The 16,978-nt window shown below is 33.3% G+C and overlaps 1 protein-coding gene across 1 annotated transcript in view; it reads left to right on the top strand.

Annotated features, from left to right (window-relative positions):
* The first annotated feature begins 10,983 nt into the window (after window positions 1-10,983).
* Window positions 10,984-16,978, top strand: part of LOC107728115 (desmoplakin-like) — a 40,106-nt gene continuing 34,111 nt past the window's right edge. The window contains exons 1-3 of the mRNA XM_016538195.1: window positions 10,984-11,333; window positions 13,792-13,882; window positions 15,536-15,657. Coding sequence (XP_016393681.1) covers window positions 11,134-11,333; window positions 13,792-13,882; window positions 15,536-15,657 — 413 coding nt within the window. The 5' untranslated portion in view covers window positions 10,984-11,133. The remainder of the gene's footprint in view (window positions 11,334-13,791; window positions 13,883-15,535; window positions 15,658-16,978) is intronic.

The raw sequence follows: 16,978 nt of genomic DNA, 5'->3' as shown, positions 1-16,978 counted from the left end.
TGTGTGTGTGTGTGTGTGTGTGTGTGTGTGTGTGTGTGTGTGTGAGAGATACAGAAGGTCAAGGGAAAGTGACTTACTCAGCAATGGATATAAAGGGCTTTTGTGCAAACCTTCAGCAAACAGATTTAATGTGTGAATTTGCATTGTGTAGAATGCTGAAAAAGCTCAGAGCTTTGTGGTCCATTGCTTTTATAAACCAGCAGTAACAGCGATGTAAAATAAACAGTTATACTGTAATGCATAATTATCCTCAACCTGTTTGACTTCAAGGCCCCACCCCAATGTCAAACATGATATTTCTGATTCTTTTGCTGTAATGACAAATCTGCTCATTTTAAAACTTAATTTACAGTAACTAGAATTAGTAAAATATTTCACAAATTAAAATAATTATAAATCATTAAAATAATTCAATTACATAAATCCAATTACTGAATAATTTTCTCTTTTTATTTATTACTATGACTTTTTATTATTATGTTTGTGATTATAGATCACAAATAGCAATTTGTTCCCAATAAAATATTTTAGAGCTTGACCAAATTAAATAACTATTAATTTATTTTATTAATTAGAAAAAAATTCTATGACTTAAGATTTTACTACTTTTTATGACTTTTCCAAGTCTTTTAAAATCCCTCATATATCCAGCTTCTGAACCATGGCTCTCAAATAAAAATGGCAGTTGTTAAGGGAATGAATTGTGATTAATTATCTGTATTTAGGATGCATAAAATATGAAGTAAGTCTTTTTTATTCCCAACATGTTGATAATAATCTAGATAAAGTCTAGATAAAGCAATCGAGCATATCAACTCCTGCTGGAAATATATTTTTAAAATTAATTTAAAAGTACCTTTTACTTTTCAACAATATGCATAAAACTATTTTAAACAACATACTTGTTGCTAATTATCATGCATGCAAATTTATGACCTCCTTTGATTTTAAAAGCCCAACATTTTTACAATGCACATATAAAACGTGTACTTTTAATACTGTTGAAGTGACCAGCTAGAAGCTTAAAGGTGATTTAAAAAATGGTGAATGTTTTAAAACACTTTGCCTTTATAGATTTACTCGTGAAAAATCAAACTGATTCCTGAAATGAACCCTTTGTCCTTTAATCCTGATGTTGAATAAAAAAAAAAGTCCAAGTTGAAGTGAGATCATTCAGATGTTCATCCTGCAGTGTTTGCCATTGCTGATGGTTCTGGGTCTACAGGAAAGACGAGTCTTACTCCTAAAAAGCCCTGCAGACAGTTTCTGTCATTTAGCTGCTCCAAATGAGCATGAACTGCCTCTGGCACCTGATTAAAGAAGCGGTAGACAGGTATGTCAGAAATTAAACAGGTTAACACAGGACATGGTTAATGCATGCACACTAAACTCCAGCTATTGCACATCTGTTTGTCTTCTGAAGTGATTACAGTGCAGTTTGAGCTGTGCATGTATATGGGTGCGGTGTGCTTCTCTGGAACGGTGTGCCACATTAGTGCTTTCCTCATGCACATCGCATCAATTAGCAGACAAAAGGCACTTTGGAAATGATTTACTTTCTACATATTCTTGGTCTGATTTTGCATGCTTTGTCACTCTTTTTGACATCATTCTTTTAAATACTTCTACTTAAAACTTTAAAATTTTTGTATTATTTATTTAAAATGATAATAAACTAAATCTAAATCTAAATGCTTAGATTTGACATTTTTTGCATTCTTAAACATTTGTTTGTATTTTAAGCTCATTTTAATTTAGCTTTTACTCATATAATTCTGTTAAATACTTCTCTTTTAAATGTTTTATTTGATTTGAAATTATGTAAATGTTTAACTTTGTGTATTCTTAAGCTTCTTCTGTATTTTTAAGCACATTTTAAATTTAGTTTTTACACTGTCACTCTTTTTTATACATATTTCTGTTAAATAGTTCTCATTTAACTTTTTTAATTATTTATTTAAAATGATCTAAATGTTTAACATATTTGTGTTTTTAAGTTTTTTTGTATTTTATGTGTATTTTTAATTTGGGTTTTGCTGTCAAAATACTTCTCTTTTCTATTTTTAAATGATTAATTTATTATTTTTTTAAGTATTCATTAAATGATCTAAATATTTAATTTTTTTTATCTTTAAGCATTTATTTTATCTGTATAAACTTTTCTAAACCTTTGAACCTTCCTGCAAAAAATAGAATAAAAAATAAATAAATACACTTTACATCAGTGTTCATGTTATATTTGCATAATAGTGCATGTTGATGCAATCCTGTAATTGAATTGTAATTATTATGTAGATGAATTAATGTATAAAATAAGCTTGCTTATAATGCAGCGTGTTACAAGGACACAATAATGAAAAGTGTTACAAAAATGGCACTTTTTAAATTATTTACTATTTCCTAATGCATTTTCCTGCTCTTATTTTGCACACTTCAACAGTGCATGTTATTTCCAAGAATAAAAATGTTTGCCTCCCTAATCTTTCATCAAAATCTAATAATTTATGAGACTCTGAGAGCGTCACATCACAGAAGTAAATCGGGTTGTGGACGCTGGTGTCTTTGGGTGTGAACGGTGTTAGTCCAGACATGCAGTCGCAGTATTTCACAGCAGGACGTGTGAATGAGCGCATCTGGCCATGCATACGGTCACAACCGCTCTGAGAGAGAGAGAGAGTTTCTGACTGTTCGATTCAGTGGGTTTATCAACGCTCTGGGCGCATTTCTGAAGGTGTTTACTGCATGTCTCAGCCTGACGCTCATTCCTCCACAGCATGCACATCTCACCAAACCTCAGACTGTCACCAAACATATAATCAGAAGCATTTGTGATAACACTTTCTCAAGAACTGCACATCATTATTGCATAAGAAAGTAACCCGCAGGAATGAGAAACAGCTTCTATAGTGAGCAATGACGTCTCCTGCTTCTCAGATGTTTCTCCTGAGAAAAAGACCCCAGTAATCTCACACGTGTCTCCTCTGGAGCGTTAGAAGAGATCTCAGCAATCAAATCTCAATATGAACTGGTTTCTCATCAAATGATCTGAGCTGCTCCACATTCATGTTATTGCGCTGTAATCTTACTGTACGTCAACTATACAACTGCATTTTGAATTTAGATTAACATCTGAGACAACGTTTATATTTAAAAGAGATAAATGTGGTACTATTAAATAATTTGACTGTACAAATGCACATTTAAAGGAATGGTTCACCCAAAAATGACATTTGCTAAAAAACTGACTCACTTTCGAGTCAAGTCACCTTTATTTGTGTAGCGCTTTATACAATACTGATTGTGTCAAAGCAGCTTTACAGAGTCAAACAGGAAAATAGTTTATCAATAATGCAAGAGGACAATAACAAAGAGTCATTTTTCAGCTTTCAGGCCATCTAAGATGTAGATGAGTTTGTTTCTTCATCAGATTTAGAGAAATGTAGCACTGCATCAATGGATTACGGACTCGCATTTTAGTTAAAAACGTCTTAAAGATGGATTTGTTTCAGCTGCTTTTGTCTTCTCCAGATGTTAACTGATGGACTGCAGTGCTGTGGATTACTTGTGATGTTTTTATCAGACGCTCATTCTGACGGCACCCATTCACTTGCAGTGAACAAGTGATGTAATGCTACATTTCTCCAAATCTGATGAAGAAACAAACTCATCTAGATCCTGGATGTTCATTTTTGGGTGAACTATTCCTTAGTCTTATTTCACTTCATTTGCTGATTAACACACGTACATTAACTTGCTCTTCGCTCTAATAATTTTCCCAGAACGCTATAAATCAGGCATTCACACACACTTGCACATGCAAACAAGTTCAGTCTTTTTTTCCGTGTCGCCTCCAGTGAGGGTGGAGACGATCAGAACGAAGTGCTGCGAACACACTGCTGCGAATTTCACAAAACCTGTGGTGAACATGTCCAGGTCATATTTCACCTCAAAAACAAAAGAAAACAATTATACTTTGCATGAAGAAAATGGATTGTTTTTGCATTGTGACACCATTTTCAAGACAATTAACAACCCAAATCTCATTACTGCAATACAATAAATGAATGCATTAAAATATTTATACATTATTTGTTGCAATACCTTTAAATTAAGCTAATGCAAATTATTGTATTGCAGTAACAGTAATCATCATTGAGCATAATTACACTCTCAGAAAAAAAGGTACAAAAGTTGTCACTGGGGCGGTACCTTTTCAAAAGGCACACCTTTGTACCTAAAGAGTCCATATTGGTACCTTAAAGGTACATATTAGTATCTAAAGTGTACATATTAGTACCTAAAAGGTACAAAAGTGTACCTTTTGAAAAGGTACCGCCCCAGTGACAGCTTTTGTACCTTTTTTTCTGAGAGTGTACAAAAGGTCATATGATACTTCACTTTAGTAATGGTAAAATATCAGGATGTATTTACAAAATAAAGAGAAGTTTACTTTAAGAGAACTTTAAGAGAAGTAAAGGTGCTTAATTGTGATTAAAATGTCAAAATGCAAAAAAAAATGTGTATTTGTTCTTCACGCAAAGTCCTTGTTTCTTATGATTTTGGGATCAAATATATGATGCAACATGTTTCTGCGAGTTTATAGCTTTTGGGCATGAGTCTCAGTTTAACATGATCGTATAAACTTACAGCTGGAATCATCTCAAACGTTTCATGACTTACAAATTGCCCTACGAGAACAAGAAGCTTTTAATCAGAGATACTTACACAAATCCCTTGCATTGACAAAAATACTGAATTAGAAAATCTACTTAAATTTGGGTCTGTTCACACTGTACACTCTCAGAAAAAAAGGTACAAAAGTTGTCACTGGGGCGGTACCTTTTCAAAAGGCACACCTTTGTACCTAAAGAGTCCATATTGGTACCGTAAAGGTACATATTAGTATCTAAAGTGTACATATTAGTACCTAAAAGGTACAAAAGTGTACCTTTTGAAAAGGTACCGCCCCAGTGACAGCTTTTGTACCTTTTTTTCTGAGAGTGTACAAAAGGTCATATGATACTTCACTTTAGTAATGGTAAAATATCAGGATGTATTTACAAAATAAAGAGAAGTTTACTTTAAGAGAACTTTAAGAGAAGTAAAGGTGCTTAATTGTGATTAAAATGTCAAAATGCAAAAAAAAATGTGTATTTGTTCTTCACGCAAAGTCCTTGTTTCTTATGATTTTGGGATAAAATATATGATGCAACATGTTTCTGCGAGTTTATAGCTTTTGGGCATGAGTCTCAGTTTAACATGATCGTGTAACCTTACAGCTGGAATAATCTCAAACGTTTCATGACTTACAAATTGCCCTACGAGAACAAGAAGCTTTTAATCAGAGATACACAAATCCCTTGCATTGTGCCGAGTAATCTGAGTCTCAACCGCATTATAGTGACTCAAGACACAAGTGTGTCATTTACATTACGTGTATTTGACCTATAGAGCATTAAATGCTCACAAAAACTATTCAAACCACTTAATAGAGCAAAGAGTGTGAGTCTTTCCCTTTTAAATACATTATGTAATTATATTGTCTTTCATGTCACAACCAAAGGTTTAATACCTGAAGGAAGCTGCTTATTTTTTCTGTTGAGGCTGTTAAAACTAAAATCATAAAAGCATTTTCATTACTTGAAATAAAAGAGATATTAACTGAAATAATATATATGTGTGTGTGGGTGTGTGTGTGTGTGTGTGTGTGTGAGTGTGTGTGTATAATTTAATGGAATTATTTCTCATTTTACTTTAGTTAAGTTACTTAAAACTAAATAAACTAAAAGTAATAAATAAAAAATTAATAATGGTAAAATATCAGGATGTATTTACAAAATAAAGAGAAGTTTACTTTAAGAGAACTTTAAGAGAAGTAAAGGTGCTTAATTGTGATTAAAATGTCAAAATGCAAAAAAAAATGTGTATTTGTTCTTCACGCAAAGTCCTTGTTTCTTATGATTTTGGGATAAAATATATGATGCAACATGTTTCTGCGAGTTTATAGCTTTTGGGCATGAGTCTCAGTTTAACATGATCGTGTAACCTTACAGCTGGAATAACCTTTTTTTTTTTTTTTGCTAAAAATGTTTAAAAAAATGAATGAATAAATAAACTGGCGACACATCACTCATAGGCAGCAGACAGGGGGAAATATATGTGCAATCTGTCTCAATTAAAATAATCTGTCAATGATAAAACAATAAACAATAAAATTATGTCTAACGAAAAATACACACCTTCTGTTGAATGTATGTCAATGGAGAAACAGGCCTTTTGCTATCATAAGCGTGTAGTTCCAGCATCTACCAGTAGGGCTCAAATAAGTCGATCTACATAAAATACTAAAAACGCTAATAAGCCTGAGCCTATGATCGCAATGCACAAAAATGTGTGCTGCTTAACAGAACACATGTGTAACGTTACATGTTTGCATGCATGTGTTCAAATCTCTTAAATCTGTCTGGATTGGTGCAGACATGCAGCACAATGACTGATCAAATATGCAAATAAACACAATCGAAACTGGTTTGTTCAACAGCTTCAGTGACACGCCCTCACGACGGTTCACTCCAAACAAACGAGCAGCGTGGAAAATAACCACAACGTCACCGACTGGAAAACAAATGATGAACAATATAGACAAGACAAAGCATCGTTATAGTTCCACAAAAAAGCTATTTTCTCAGATCCGAAAGTAATTAGAGTTGTTTGCTAATTGCTAATTACTACTACTAGTGGCATCCATACTAACATGCAGACAGGAAGTGACATGCCTGGAAACCCAAGAGAAGTTTCTGTGCAAACACCCATAACATATAAGAGATGCACAGATGTTGTGCATTATTGTCCGTCTGGGGGAAATCCTCTTGTGTTGAGGTCAGCATGCATGAATATGTGACTGGAGGAAACTCAGGATGCACTTGTGCTTTTTTCAGCAGGAAGTGAGTCAGAAAGACCCTCCTGATTAGAAACGCTCTCTATTATTCTGGGAAGGAGCGAGCGAGAGAGAGACCATTTGTGTTTTGCTCCCAAAAGCCTAAACTGATCATGTTACGCTTCACCTGATACTCTGGTTAAACTCGCCTCTCTCTGTCACTCCATTGTCCGTCATTCCCAAGATTCAAGCTGCATTATTAGGCTGGTAAAAGCAATTGTCAAATTGGGTGTTTCTTCAACTTCAGGCACTTTCGGTCATGTGCACTAATATAAAATCATACTTTAAGCACACTAGATTATTTTATTTGACTAACTATAGATGTCCAACATCTCCACCATATCGCTCGTTTATTTTGTGGTGGAAATTACATTTTTATTTGATTTTAAGTGATCTGTAACTAATGATCAGTTTGTAAACCATCAGTTTCAGATGGAAATATCAATCACGTAATGTAATATAACATGATGAATATTAGTCAAAAAGTACCAAAATCAGCTTTAATGGCATGCTTAAATATTTGTATTGCACTTTTTTTGACTAATTTGAATTTAATTACAGATCAAACTCTAAAAATAAAAAATATTTCACTCTTATTTCATCATACATTTGCATGGTTATCAGTAACAAGTATGCTGTTTAAAATAGGTTTATGCATATTAAAAAGTTAAAAGCAGTTGCTATTAATTGAAAATGATCAATAATAAATGATCCGTTTATAAACCATCAGTTTCAGATGGAAATATATATTCTATAATATTATATAACCTATTGGAACCAAAAACAGCAGTGTTTTTAGTATTCATGAGATTTATTAAATGCATTGGACTTTAATTTGAATGACTTGCTTAAATATTCAATATGAAATATTCAACCAGTTGTGAAAAGTTTGCATTTCACTTTTTGACCATTTTTAATTACAGATGAAACTCTAAAAGAAGCAAACAAACATTCAGTATATTCATCTGAGGTCATAAATCCGCATGCAGCTATGTTTTTTAAAATAGTTTTATGAATTGTTGAAATATTAAAGGTAGATGCTTTTAAAATAATTAGAAATATATCTGTCACGGTTTGCTGCTGGCTTGGAATGAAGCGCATGACGAAAGAACAGAGTAAACAGGGTATTTAATAATAAATCCAGGAGTACATCCAACTTACAGCAACACAAATCCAAATCAATAGCGGGCAAAGGACCAGACTTATAAACAGGGAACATAATCAGGAAGAACAGAAACAGGTGGAGTAATTAATCAAAAACCATGGAAACTAATAGACACGGGAACTCAGGGAAATGTGGAAACAGAAAGCGAACCAAAACAGACCATAACCGTGACATTATCTTTCCAACAGGAGCTGAGTTGATTGCTTTAACTAGTCTTTATTTAAATTATTAATTGGAAAAGTGATCTATAACTAATTATCAGTTTGTAAACATTGATTTCAGCTGGAAATAAATCTTTATAACCCGATAATGACTTGCTTAAATATTCAAAGTTGCCAAAGTTACAACTCAACCTGATGTGAAAAGTTTGCATTGCACTTTTTTTTGACCATTTTAAGTTTAATTAAGTTGGCTTGAAAAAGCCAATTTACTGAAATCCTGTTTAAACTACTTTTAACGGTTTTTTCGTAAACCAGACTATCAACACCACCTAAAATCCCATAGACTTTCATTGAGGAGGTCAAAACTTTTGTACGATGAATCTTATGGTGTATTTAAGCTGTCTATTGCTATAGCAAAGCTTAACAACTCCCTACTGAAAAAAACCTCAGCTAAAACCAAGTAAGCTGATTGGCTGCTTTGGCTGGCCTCCCAAGCTGGTTTTAAAGTGATTTTGGCCACGTTTTTAGCAGGTCAGGCTGGTCTTAGCTGGTTTTTAGCTGTTTTTTCACTGAATCAACTGGTTTTAGCTGGATTAGCATAGAAATATGCTATTAACTTGCTAATCATGCTAACAACATGCTAGTAACTTGCTAATATTGCTAGAAACATGCTAACAAAATGCTAGTAACTTGCTAATCATGCTATCAACATGCTAGTAACTTGTTAATCATGCTAGAAACATGTTAACAAAATCCTAGTAACTTGCTAATAATGCTAACAAAATGGTAGTAACTTGCTAAGCATGCTAACAACATGCTAGTAACATGCTAATCATGCTCGAAAAATGTTAGTAACTTGCTAACAAAATGCTAACACTACGGTAGTAACACGCTAATAACATGCTAGCAACATGCTAGAAACATGCTAGCATCGTGCTAATAACTTGTTAATCATGCTAACAAAATGTTAACACCATGCTAATCATGCTAGAAACATGCTAGCAACTTGCTAAACATGCTAGCATTATGCTAGCAACATGCTAATCATGCTAGTAACATGCTAATCATGTTAGAATAATGCTAGCGACATGCTATTAACTTGCTAATCATGTTAACAACATGCTAGTAACTTGCTAATCAGGCTTTAAACATGCTAGAAACATGCTAGCATAATGCTAGTAACATGCTAATCATGCTAGCATAATGCTAGTAACATACTAATCATGCTAGAATCATGTTAGCAACATGCTAGTAACTTGCTAATCATGTTAACAACATGCTAGTAACTTACTAATCATGCTAACACCAATGCTAGTAACATGCCAATCATGTTAACAACGTGCTAGTAACATGCTAATCATGTTAGAAAAATGCTAGTAACTTGCTAATCATGCTAACACCAAGCTAGCAATATGCTAATAATGCTAGAAGCATGTTAGCAACTTGCTAATCTTGTTAACAAAATGTTAACACCATGCTAGTAACAGGCTAATCATGCTAACAACATGTTAGTAACATGTTAATTATGTTAGAAACATGCTAGTAAATTGCTAATCATGCTAACAAAATGTTAACACCATGCTAGTAAAATGCTAATCATGCCAGAATCATGGTAACAACATGTTAGTAATTAGCTAATTATGCTAACAACATGCTAGTAACATGCTAATCATGTTAGAAACTAGCCAGTAACTTGCTAATCATGCTAGCAACATGCTAACCATGTTAGAAAACATACTAGTAAAATGCTAATCATGCTAACAACATGCTAATCATGCTAACAGCATGCTAGTAACATGTTAACCATGATAAAAACATGTTAGCAACATGCTAGTCATGCTAGAAACAGCCTAGCAACCACCCCAGGTACCCTAGCAGTGTTTTATACCTGCTAACTGTTTTTCTGATAGACTGTATTGCCTTGAAAACATTCTAACTTTAATCTTTAAAACTATTTTAAATTTCAAACTACTTCAAACTGAAAACTTTCAGACTGCAAGCTTTTAAAACTTTTTCAAACTTTCTGGCTAGGCTTTTTCAAGCCAACTTAAAGTTTGTCTACAAACTTTTCAATCTAGTTACAGATTAAACTTTTACAAAAAGCATTAAATGATTACTTTTTTTTTATTGCAGCTCACTTAAAAGAATCTGCAAAACATTCTTTATATGGTTGATGAATTCATCTGAGGTCATAAATCTGCATGCATGATCATTAACAGCTATGTTGTTTAAAATAGTTTTATGCATATTGCTGAAATGTTAAAAACAGTTCATTTTAAAATAATTAAAATATATTTTTCTAACAATGTTTTCAGTATTCAAGAGATTTATTAAATGCATCAGACCTGCTTAAATATTCAGTGTTGCCAAAGTACATGTTGTGAAAAGTTTGCATTGCACTTTTTTCAAATTTACATTGCACTTCATTTGCATTGCACATTTTGAATTTGATCACAGATTAAACACTAAGTTTAAAGTGTAATTTAGCACTTTTTTATTGCAGTTCGCTTACAAGGATCTGCAAATGCGTTTATGGGTTATGAATGCATCTGAGGTCATAAATCTGCATGCATGATGATAATTAGCAACAATGTTGTCTAAAATAGTTTAGTGCATGTCACAGTGCTGAATGTGACAGTGAGCTTATCTATCAGGAACGCCTCCAGGCATGTGAAGGCGGGTGTGTTCAGATGGCGGTCAGTGGGTGTGACTTCGGACCCTAAACTGCGGCTCTTCCGAGCGGAGCGTCGCTCAGTCGCGCTCGGGCGTCGCGGAGGATCTAGACGGCTGGATTGATCTGGACCTGCGGATCTGAGCTCTGGTTCGCGTTTAAACTCCGCCATTTTTAGCGGTCACCTCGGGTGCAAGTCATGAGCATGTACGGCTCGCAACGCGGCCTCAGCATGATGGGACGCCGCACGGGATCGCGTAGCGAGCTGAACGCGGCCGCCGCGTATCCGTACGCGCGGAGCGAGGTGCTGGTGCAGCGGGGGAATAATGGTTTCACCCAGGAGCATGTGGAGGGATTCAGCCACAGTTTCTCCAGAGGCTCGATGAGCGGCGGCCAAGTGTGAGTAAACACCTGTTACTTGCCACTTTTTCTTTCTTTCTTTTTTGATTTGCATTAATATGCATAGTATGCAAATATAATATGTAAGGTATTTTTTTAACGATTTCTGTTTGCAAAAGTTTCAGCAAGTTATACAAAAAATAAAAAAATAAAATACAAAACACACATAATGCGAAATGTTACATAATACATATTTATATAGGCTAGTTTAAAGTAATTTTAAAAAATTAGTTATTCATTTAGTTAATAATTAAAAAAACAAAAAAACACTGTACATGTATTTTTTTATCGTTTGTTTTTGTTTGCAAAAGTTTCAGCAAGTTATACAAAACAATAAAAGCTTAAAAATACAAAACATACACATAATGCGAAATGTTACATAATACATATTTATATAGGCTAGGTAAAAGTAATTTTAAAAAATTAGTTATTAATTTAGTTAATAATTTAAAAAAAAACACTGTGTACATGTAACATGTATTTTTTATCGTTTGTTTTTGTTTGCAAAAGTTTCAGCATATTTTATACAGAAAAGTTAAAAGAAAAAAAAACACTGTGTACATGTAACATGTATTTTTTATCGTTTGTTTTTGTTTGCAAAAGTTTCAGCATATTTTATACAGAAAAGTTAAAAGCTTAAAAATACGAAATAAAATAATACAAAATGCTATATAATTAAAACTAATTAAAAATACTAATTGAATAATTTAAAAATAAATAAGAACTAATATGCAAATATAACATGGACACTAATGTAATATTTTTTTTCTATGTTTTTGTTTTGCAAAAGTTTAAGCAAATTTTATACAGGGAAATTAAAAGCTTATAAACACAAAATAAATCTAATTCAAAATAAGATATATTAATTTAAAATATTAATAAAAATATTAATTTAACAATTAAAAAATAAAAAGGCACTAGTATGCAAATATAACATTTATCTATGATTTGTTTTTGTTTGCAACAGTTTACAGAAAATTTAAAAGGGTAAAAATACAAAAATAAATGTAATGCATAACGTGAAACAATTACATAATTTAAAATAAATAACAAATATATTAATTTAGTTATTCAAAAGATAAGTTAAAAACGTGTTTAACAAAAGTATTTAAAAGAAGTTTATTTGACAGGATTCAAGCACTAATATGCAAATGTAACGTACACCAATGTAAAGTTTTTTTTCTATGATTAGTTTTTGTTTGCAAAAGTTAAAGCAAGTTATAAATATAAATACAAAATATAAAATTATTTAAAACAAATAAGTTAAAAGAAGAATTAAAAATTCTGAGTAAAAACGAAATAAATACATGAAGTGCTTAGTGCAATCGAGGTGAAACTGTATCATAATACAGAAGAGCTTCAAAGGTTTATAACAGGCACATCAAAGACTCTCATATCTCTCTCTGGAGTATATAAAGCTGGATGAGGTGTAGTTGTGTAAATGTAGGCCTCTGCTGGTCGTTCGGTAACACAACCCCTGCTGATACTGTGGAGCTCCTTTGTTTTCGTTTCTGCATGAGTTTACATTGCACTTTCAGACGTGCAAAGCGTCCTGTAGATCTGCATACTCAGTAATTACAGGATCCTGTGGGAAAAGGCGCTGCCTGCTGTATCCAAGCGCTCCGCACAAGTTCACGAGTCATTTGGCAGCTACTGGTCATAAACATGAATAACGACTCTGTTGTGCTTTCATATGCATATTCTCCATTCAAATCAGACACATTTGCTCATCTCGGAGAGTTAAAACTGGCTGCTTTTTATTTGTTTTCTTGCCTAATGCTTATTTGTAGAACTTTTCACCGGAACGTTTAATTCCTTTTCAAATTTTTATCACTTGTTTTAGAAGAACTCAGAATGCCTGGTCAAGATATTATTGTAAAATAATGCACCAAATAAAATTCATATAAATGTATTTTATATTTTAAAGACTTAAATTTTTTCAACGGGACCTGATATGTTTGATTGATTTACACACTATTAAACTGTCTTTATACAGTTTATTAATTAGATAAGTGATCAATAACCAATGATAGTTTGTAAACCATCAGTTTCAGCTGGAAATATATAACATGTAATACGACAAATATTAGTCAGGAACCAAAAACAGCCGTTTTCAGGAGATTTATTGCAATGTTTTTGGCGCGAGAGATCTGCACCAGCTGCTTGGGCGTCTTTGTGTCGGGTTCGACTGAGAGATTTCGCAGGACGGTAGAGGAATGCAGCGCCGTAAATCAGCGAGGAACAAGCTAGTCATAAAGCACAATGAATCAGTCAATGTTCAGATGAGCTTCTGATAACAGTTATGACACATAATGGAGAGCTGTCAGTGAAATATTGAAGAGCCAGCAGTGAAAACCCCATTTCTGCATGTCTGTAATGCTTGTAGATACTGATCATTGCATGTAAATAAGTAGTGAAGAAGGTGGCAGGATTGATATAATCGTTTTTTTCCCATCAGCCCCAGCATGATGCCTGTGCAGCAGCAGATATCATTTCTACAGGCCCAGTGTCAGGATTACCTGGACAAGACAGCGTTAATATTGAAGTCTGTGAGTATGATGAACAAACACACCAGTTTGATTTAGTCACATGTCAGGAGTTGACAGGATCATAAATGAGCTGTAGAGTTTCCCATGAGTCTGTTTGCACAAAAACGCGCACACACACACACACTCTCTCACACACACACACACGCACACTTTAAAATATAAAACACTTTTGTCCCTGAGTGACTTTTGAGAAAATGAAAGTGAAACATACAGGGCAGCAGGAAAAAAAGCACAAAATAAAAGGTTTTTAAAAAATTGGGTCAAAGGAATTTTTATTATAATTTATTTTTAAGTTTTTTTTTATTTATTAAAATCTAAAATATAATATATGAAATATGTACTGTGTGTGTGTGTGTGTATATATATATGAGCACATTTTCACTCAAATTAAAATTATTTACTTTATATAAAATTATAAATAATATAAAAATAAATCATAAATCATAATAAATCATATAATATAGTATGACATTTATTTAACAAATAGTTCATTAAATTCAAATTCAATTATTTACTTTATATAAAATTAGCCTTATTTCCTCACCATGTTTTTCCAAAGCTGTGTGACCTTTTTTTCTTCTGCATAACACACACACACACACACACAAAAAGTACAACGAAAGCACCATAAACAGCCCTGTGCACTATATTTCAGGTTTTTATATTTAATTATTATAATAATTTAAATATCACTATAATCAGTTTTCCACTCAAAATCTGGCTGTGGTCACCTTTTGCTTTCATCTCTGCAAAAAAAGATTTCTTTCTTAATATTTTTGTCTTATTTTGTCTTTTGTTTTCGACGTTTCCATTACAATTATCGAAACACTCTTAAATCGTGATGCGTTTAGTGGAGAAGCAAAATAATTTAAGATATAAATACTTGTTTTCTGATAAAAATGCAAAAAAAAAAAAAATCAGTCCACTAATCTTTTGTGCCTTGGAATTAAGTTGATTTTTTCTGACCCCATTGGCAGATATTTTTCTTGTTTTAAGTGTAAACTCACTTCATTTTGATTAATTTTTAAGAAAACAAAACTTAATATATTAAGTCATTTTGCTTATCAAGTTGTATGCCATGGTTGAATATAAAAAGAGCAGCATGAACATTTTTCAGAATATCTTCTTTTGTGTTACTCATAAGAAAGAAAGTCACACAGGTTTGGATTGACATGAAGGAGAATAAACAAACTCTGTTCAAACACCGTATGATGCATTTTGCACACAATAATTTAATCTTTTCGAATCTAGGTGTTTAGTTTGTCGCAGTTATCCGTGCGTATATTCCCGTACATTGAACTGTATCGCCTCTCTGTGCATTTTCTGTTCATTTCATCAGTGTTGTCTGTATTGCTGTGCTATTATTTCAATCAGGTTTCATGCAACAGATTTGTTACTGAAGTAGCATTGATTTCTGATGTACAAACACGTCGTTCAGACGGTCAAGCGTGCTAAACTAAACTAAATTTGCTATTGAGGACTGAACACAGAGTGTTTGTTCTGGAGTCCAAAATGCCTAAACTCACACACTGAGCTGCTCTGATACGGCTGAGTGTTTGCATTCGTTGATCCTGGGCTTTTCTGACGGTGGTTTTCTATTGTTCCCGGCCGTGTGTGTGTGTGTGTGTGTGTATGTGTGTGTGTGTGCTGCAGGGTGGAGATGCCAACGCAGCTCAAAACTGTCTGGCGTCTGCTGCTGATATCACTGACCAGCTCAGAGGCTTTGCTATAGACCTGAATCAGCAGAGACTGCCGTCTGAGAGCGTGATGCAGAGGTGAGACACATCAGGCATTACCTGCCATTCATTTACACACCACTGGACAAATGTTTGAAATCATTAAGGTTTTTTATGTTTTTGAAAGAGTCTCTTCTGCTCACCAAGGCTGCATTTATTTGATCAAAAATACAGTGAAAATGGTGAAATATTATTACAATTTAAAATAGCTGTTTTCTATTGTAATATATAGTAAAATGTAATTTAAAAGCTGAATTTTCAGCATCATTACTCCGGTCTTCAGTGTCACATGACCCTTCAGGAAAATCGACCCATGTTTTTACCCTGCAAACACGCTTTAAATGTGAACTGGTGGATCGATAAGAAGACAATGCAATATAAAAATCTAATAGCGGTGTGCGATATGCACGGTCTGCGATAATATCGTAATTGTTGTTTTAACGATGTGCGGTTTGATATTATCTAGTATATCACGAAAAGCAAACAAAACACCTAACGTTAGCAGGTTAGACTAGTGCGCGTGCGCATTTATAGTGCGTTCTTTCACTGCATGAATCAGTCTATTAAAATGCATTTAGAATTATCACATAATTTATGATATGGGGCAGAAAATGTATATATTTATATCATTTCATATAGTTAATATCACACCGAAGAGTGCCGTTTTTTTCTCCAAAAGTCAGCATGATTACAAATGTGATATTGATTTTATACAATATGTTAATATTAAGAGACTTACGTTTTAGACACAATATTTCCTGTTTTTGCTCTATTTCTCCAACAAAAATCATTCCAAACACAGCCACAGCGCTGTTTTGCATCTCTGAGCAACAGGAAGGTGTTTCGTTCCTGAATGAATCACCCGTTTAAATGATTCAGTTCAATCGCAGTGACTCAGTTTAACAGTGACTTGCTGCCACCTACTGGCAGTTTTAATTTCACATTTAAGGTACCTTTTCATTTTAAAAATAATTTCAAACATCAGTTTTCAATGTTTTATGTTTAAAATATCAAAACATTATTTATGCATTTGTAACTGCAGGTTAAATGCATTCATGTCCCTCAGAGCTGCATTAAAAAGTGTGTAAATGCATCTAAATGACACTTCTAATGCAGTCTCTGTGTTTCCTCTGCATTGCAAAGATACATTTTGTTGATGCTGATTTCATTAGCTTGGTAACAGCCCAAATGCAAGAATTTGACTCAAAAGATGGTGCACACTTTTAGAAAAAATGGCTTAAAGATAAAAATGCCAATAAAACCTGTTGGAAATAATTAATTTCTATCACTGCTGTGAACTGACCACACAGAATATAAAGAATATAAAAAATTCAGGAGTCAGCTGTCCACGGTAGTCCTT

This window comes from Sinocyclocheilus rhinocerous, unplaced genomic scaffold (genome assembly GCF_001515625.1).
Source record: "Sinocyclocheilus rhinocerous isolate Xijiao unplaced genomic scaffold, SAMN03320098_v1.1 scaffold936, whole genome shotgun sequence".
Taxonomy (NCBI): Eukaryota; Metazoa; Chordata; class Actinopteri; order Cypriniformes; family Cyprinidae; genus Sinocyclocheilus; species Sinocyclocheilus rhinocerous.
The sequence above is the reverse complement of the archived record's forward strand: the minus strand, read 5'-3'. Positions and strand labels throughout refer to the sequence as shown.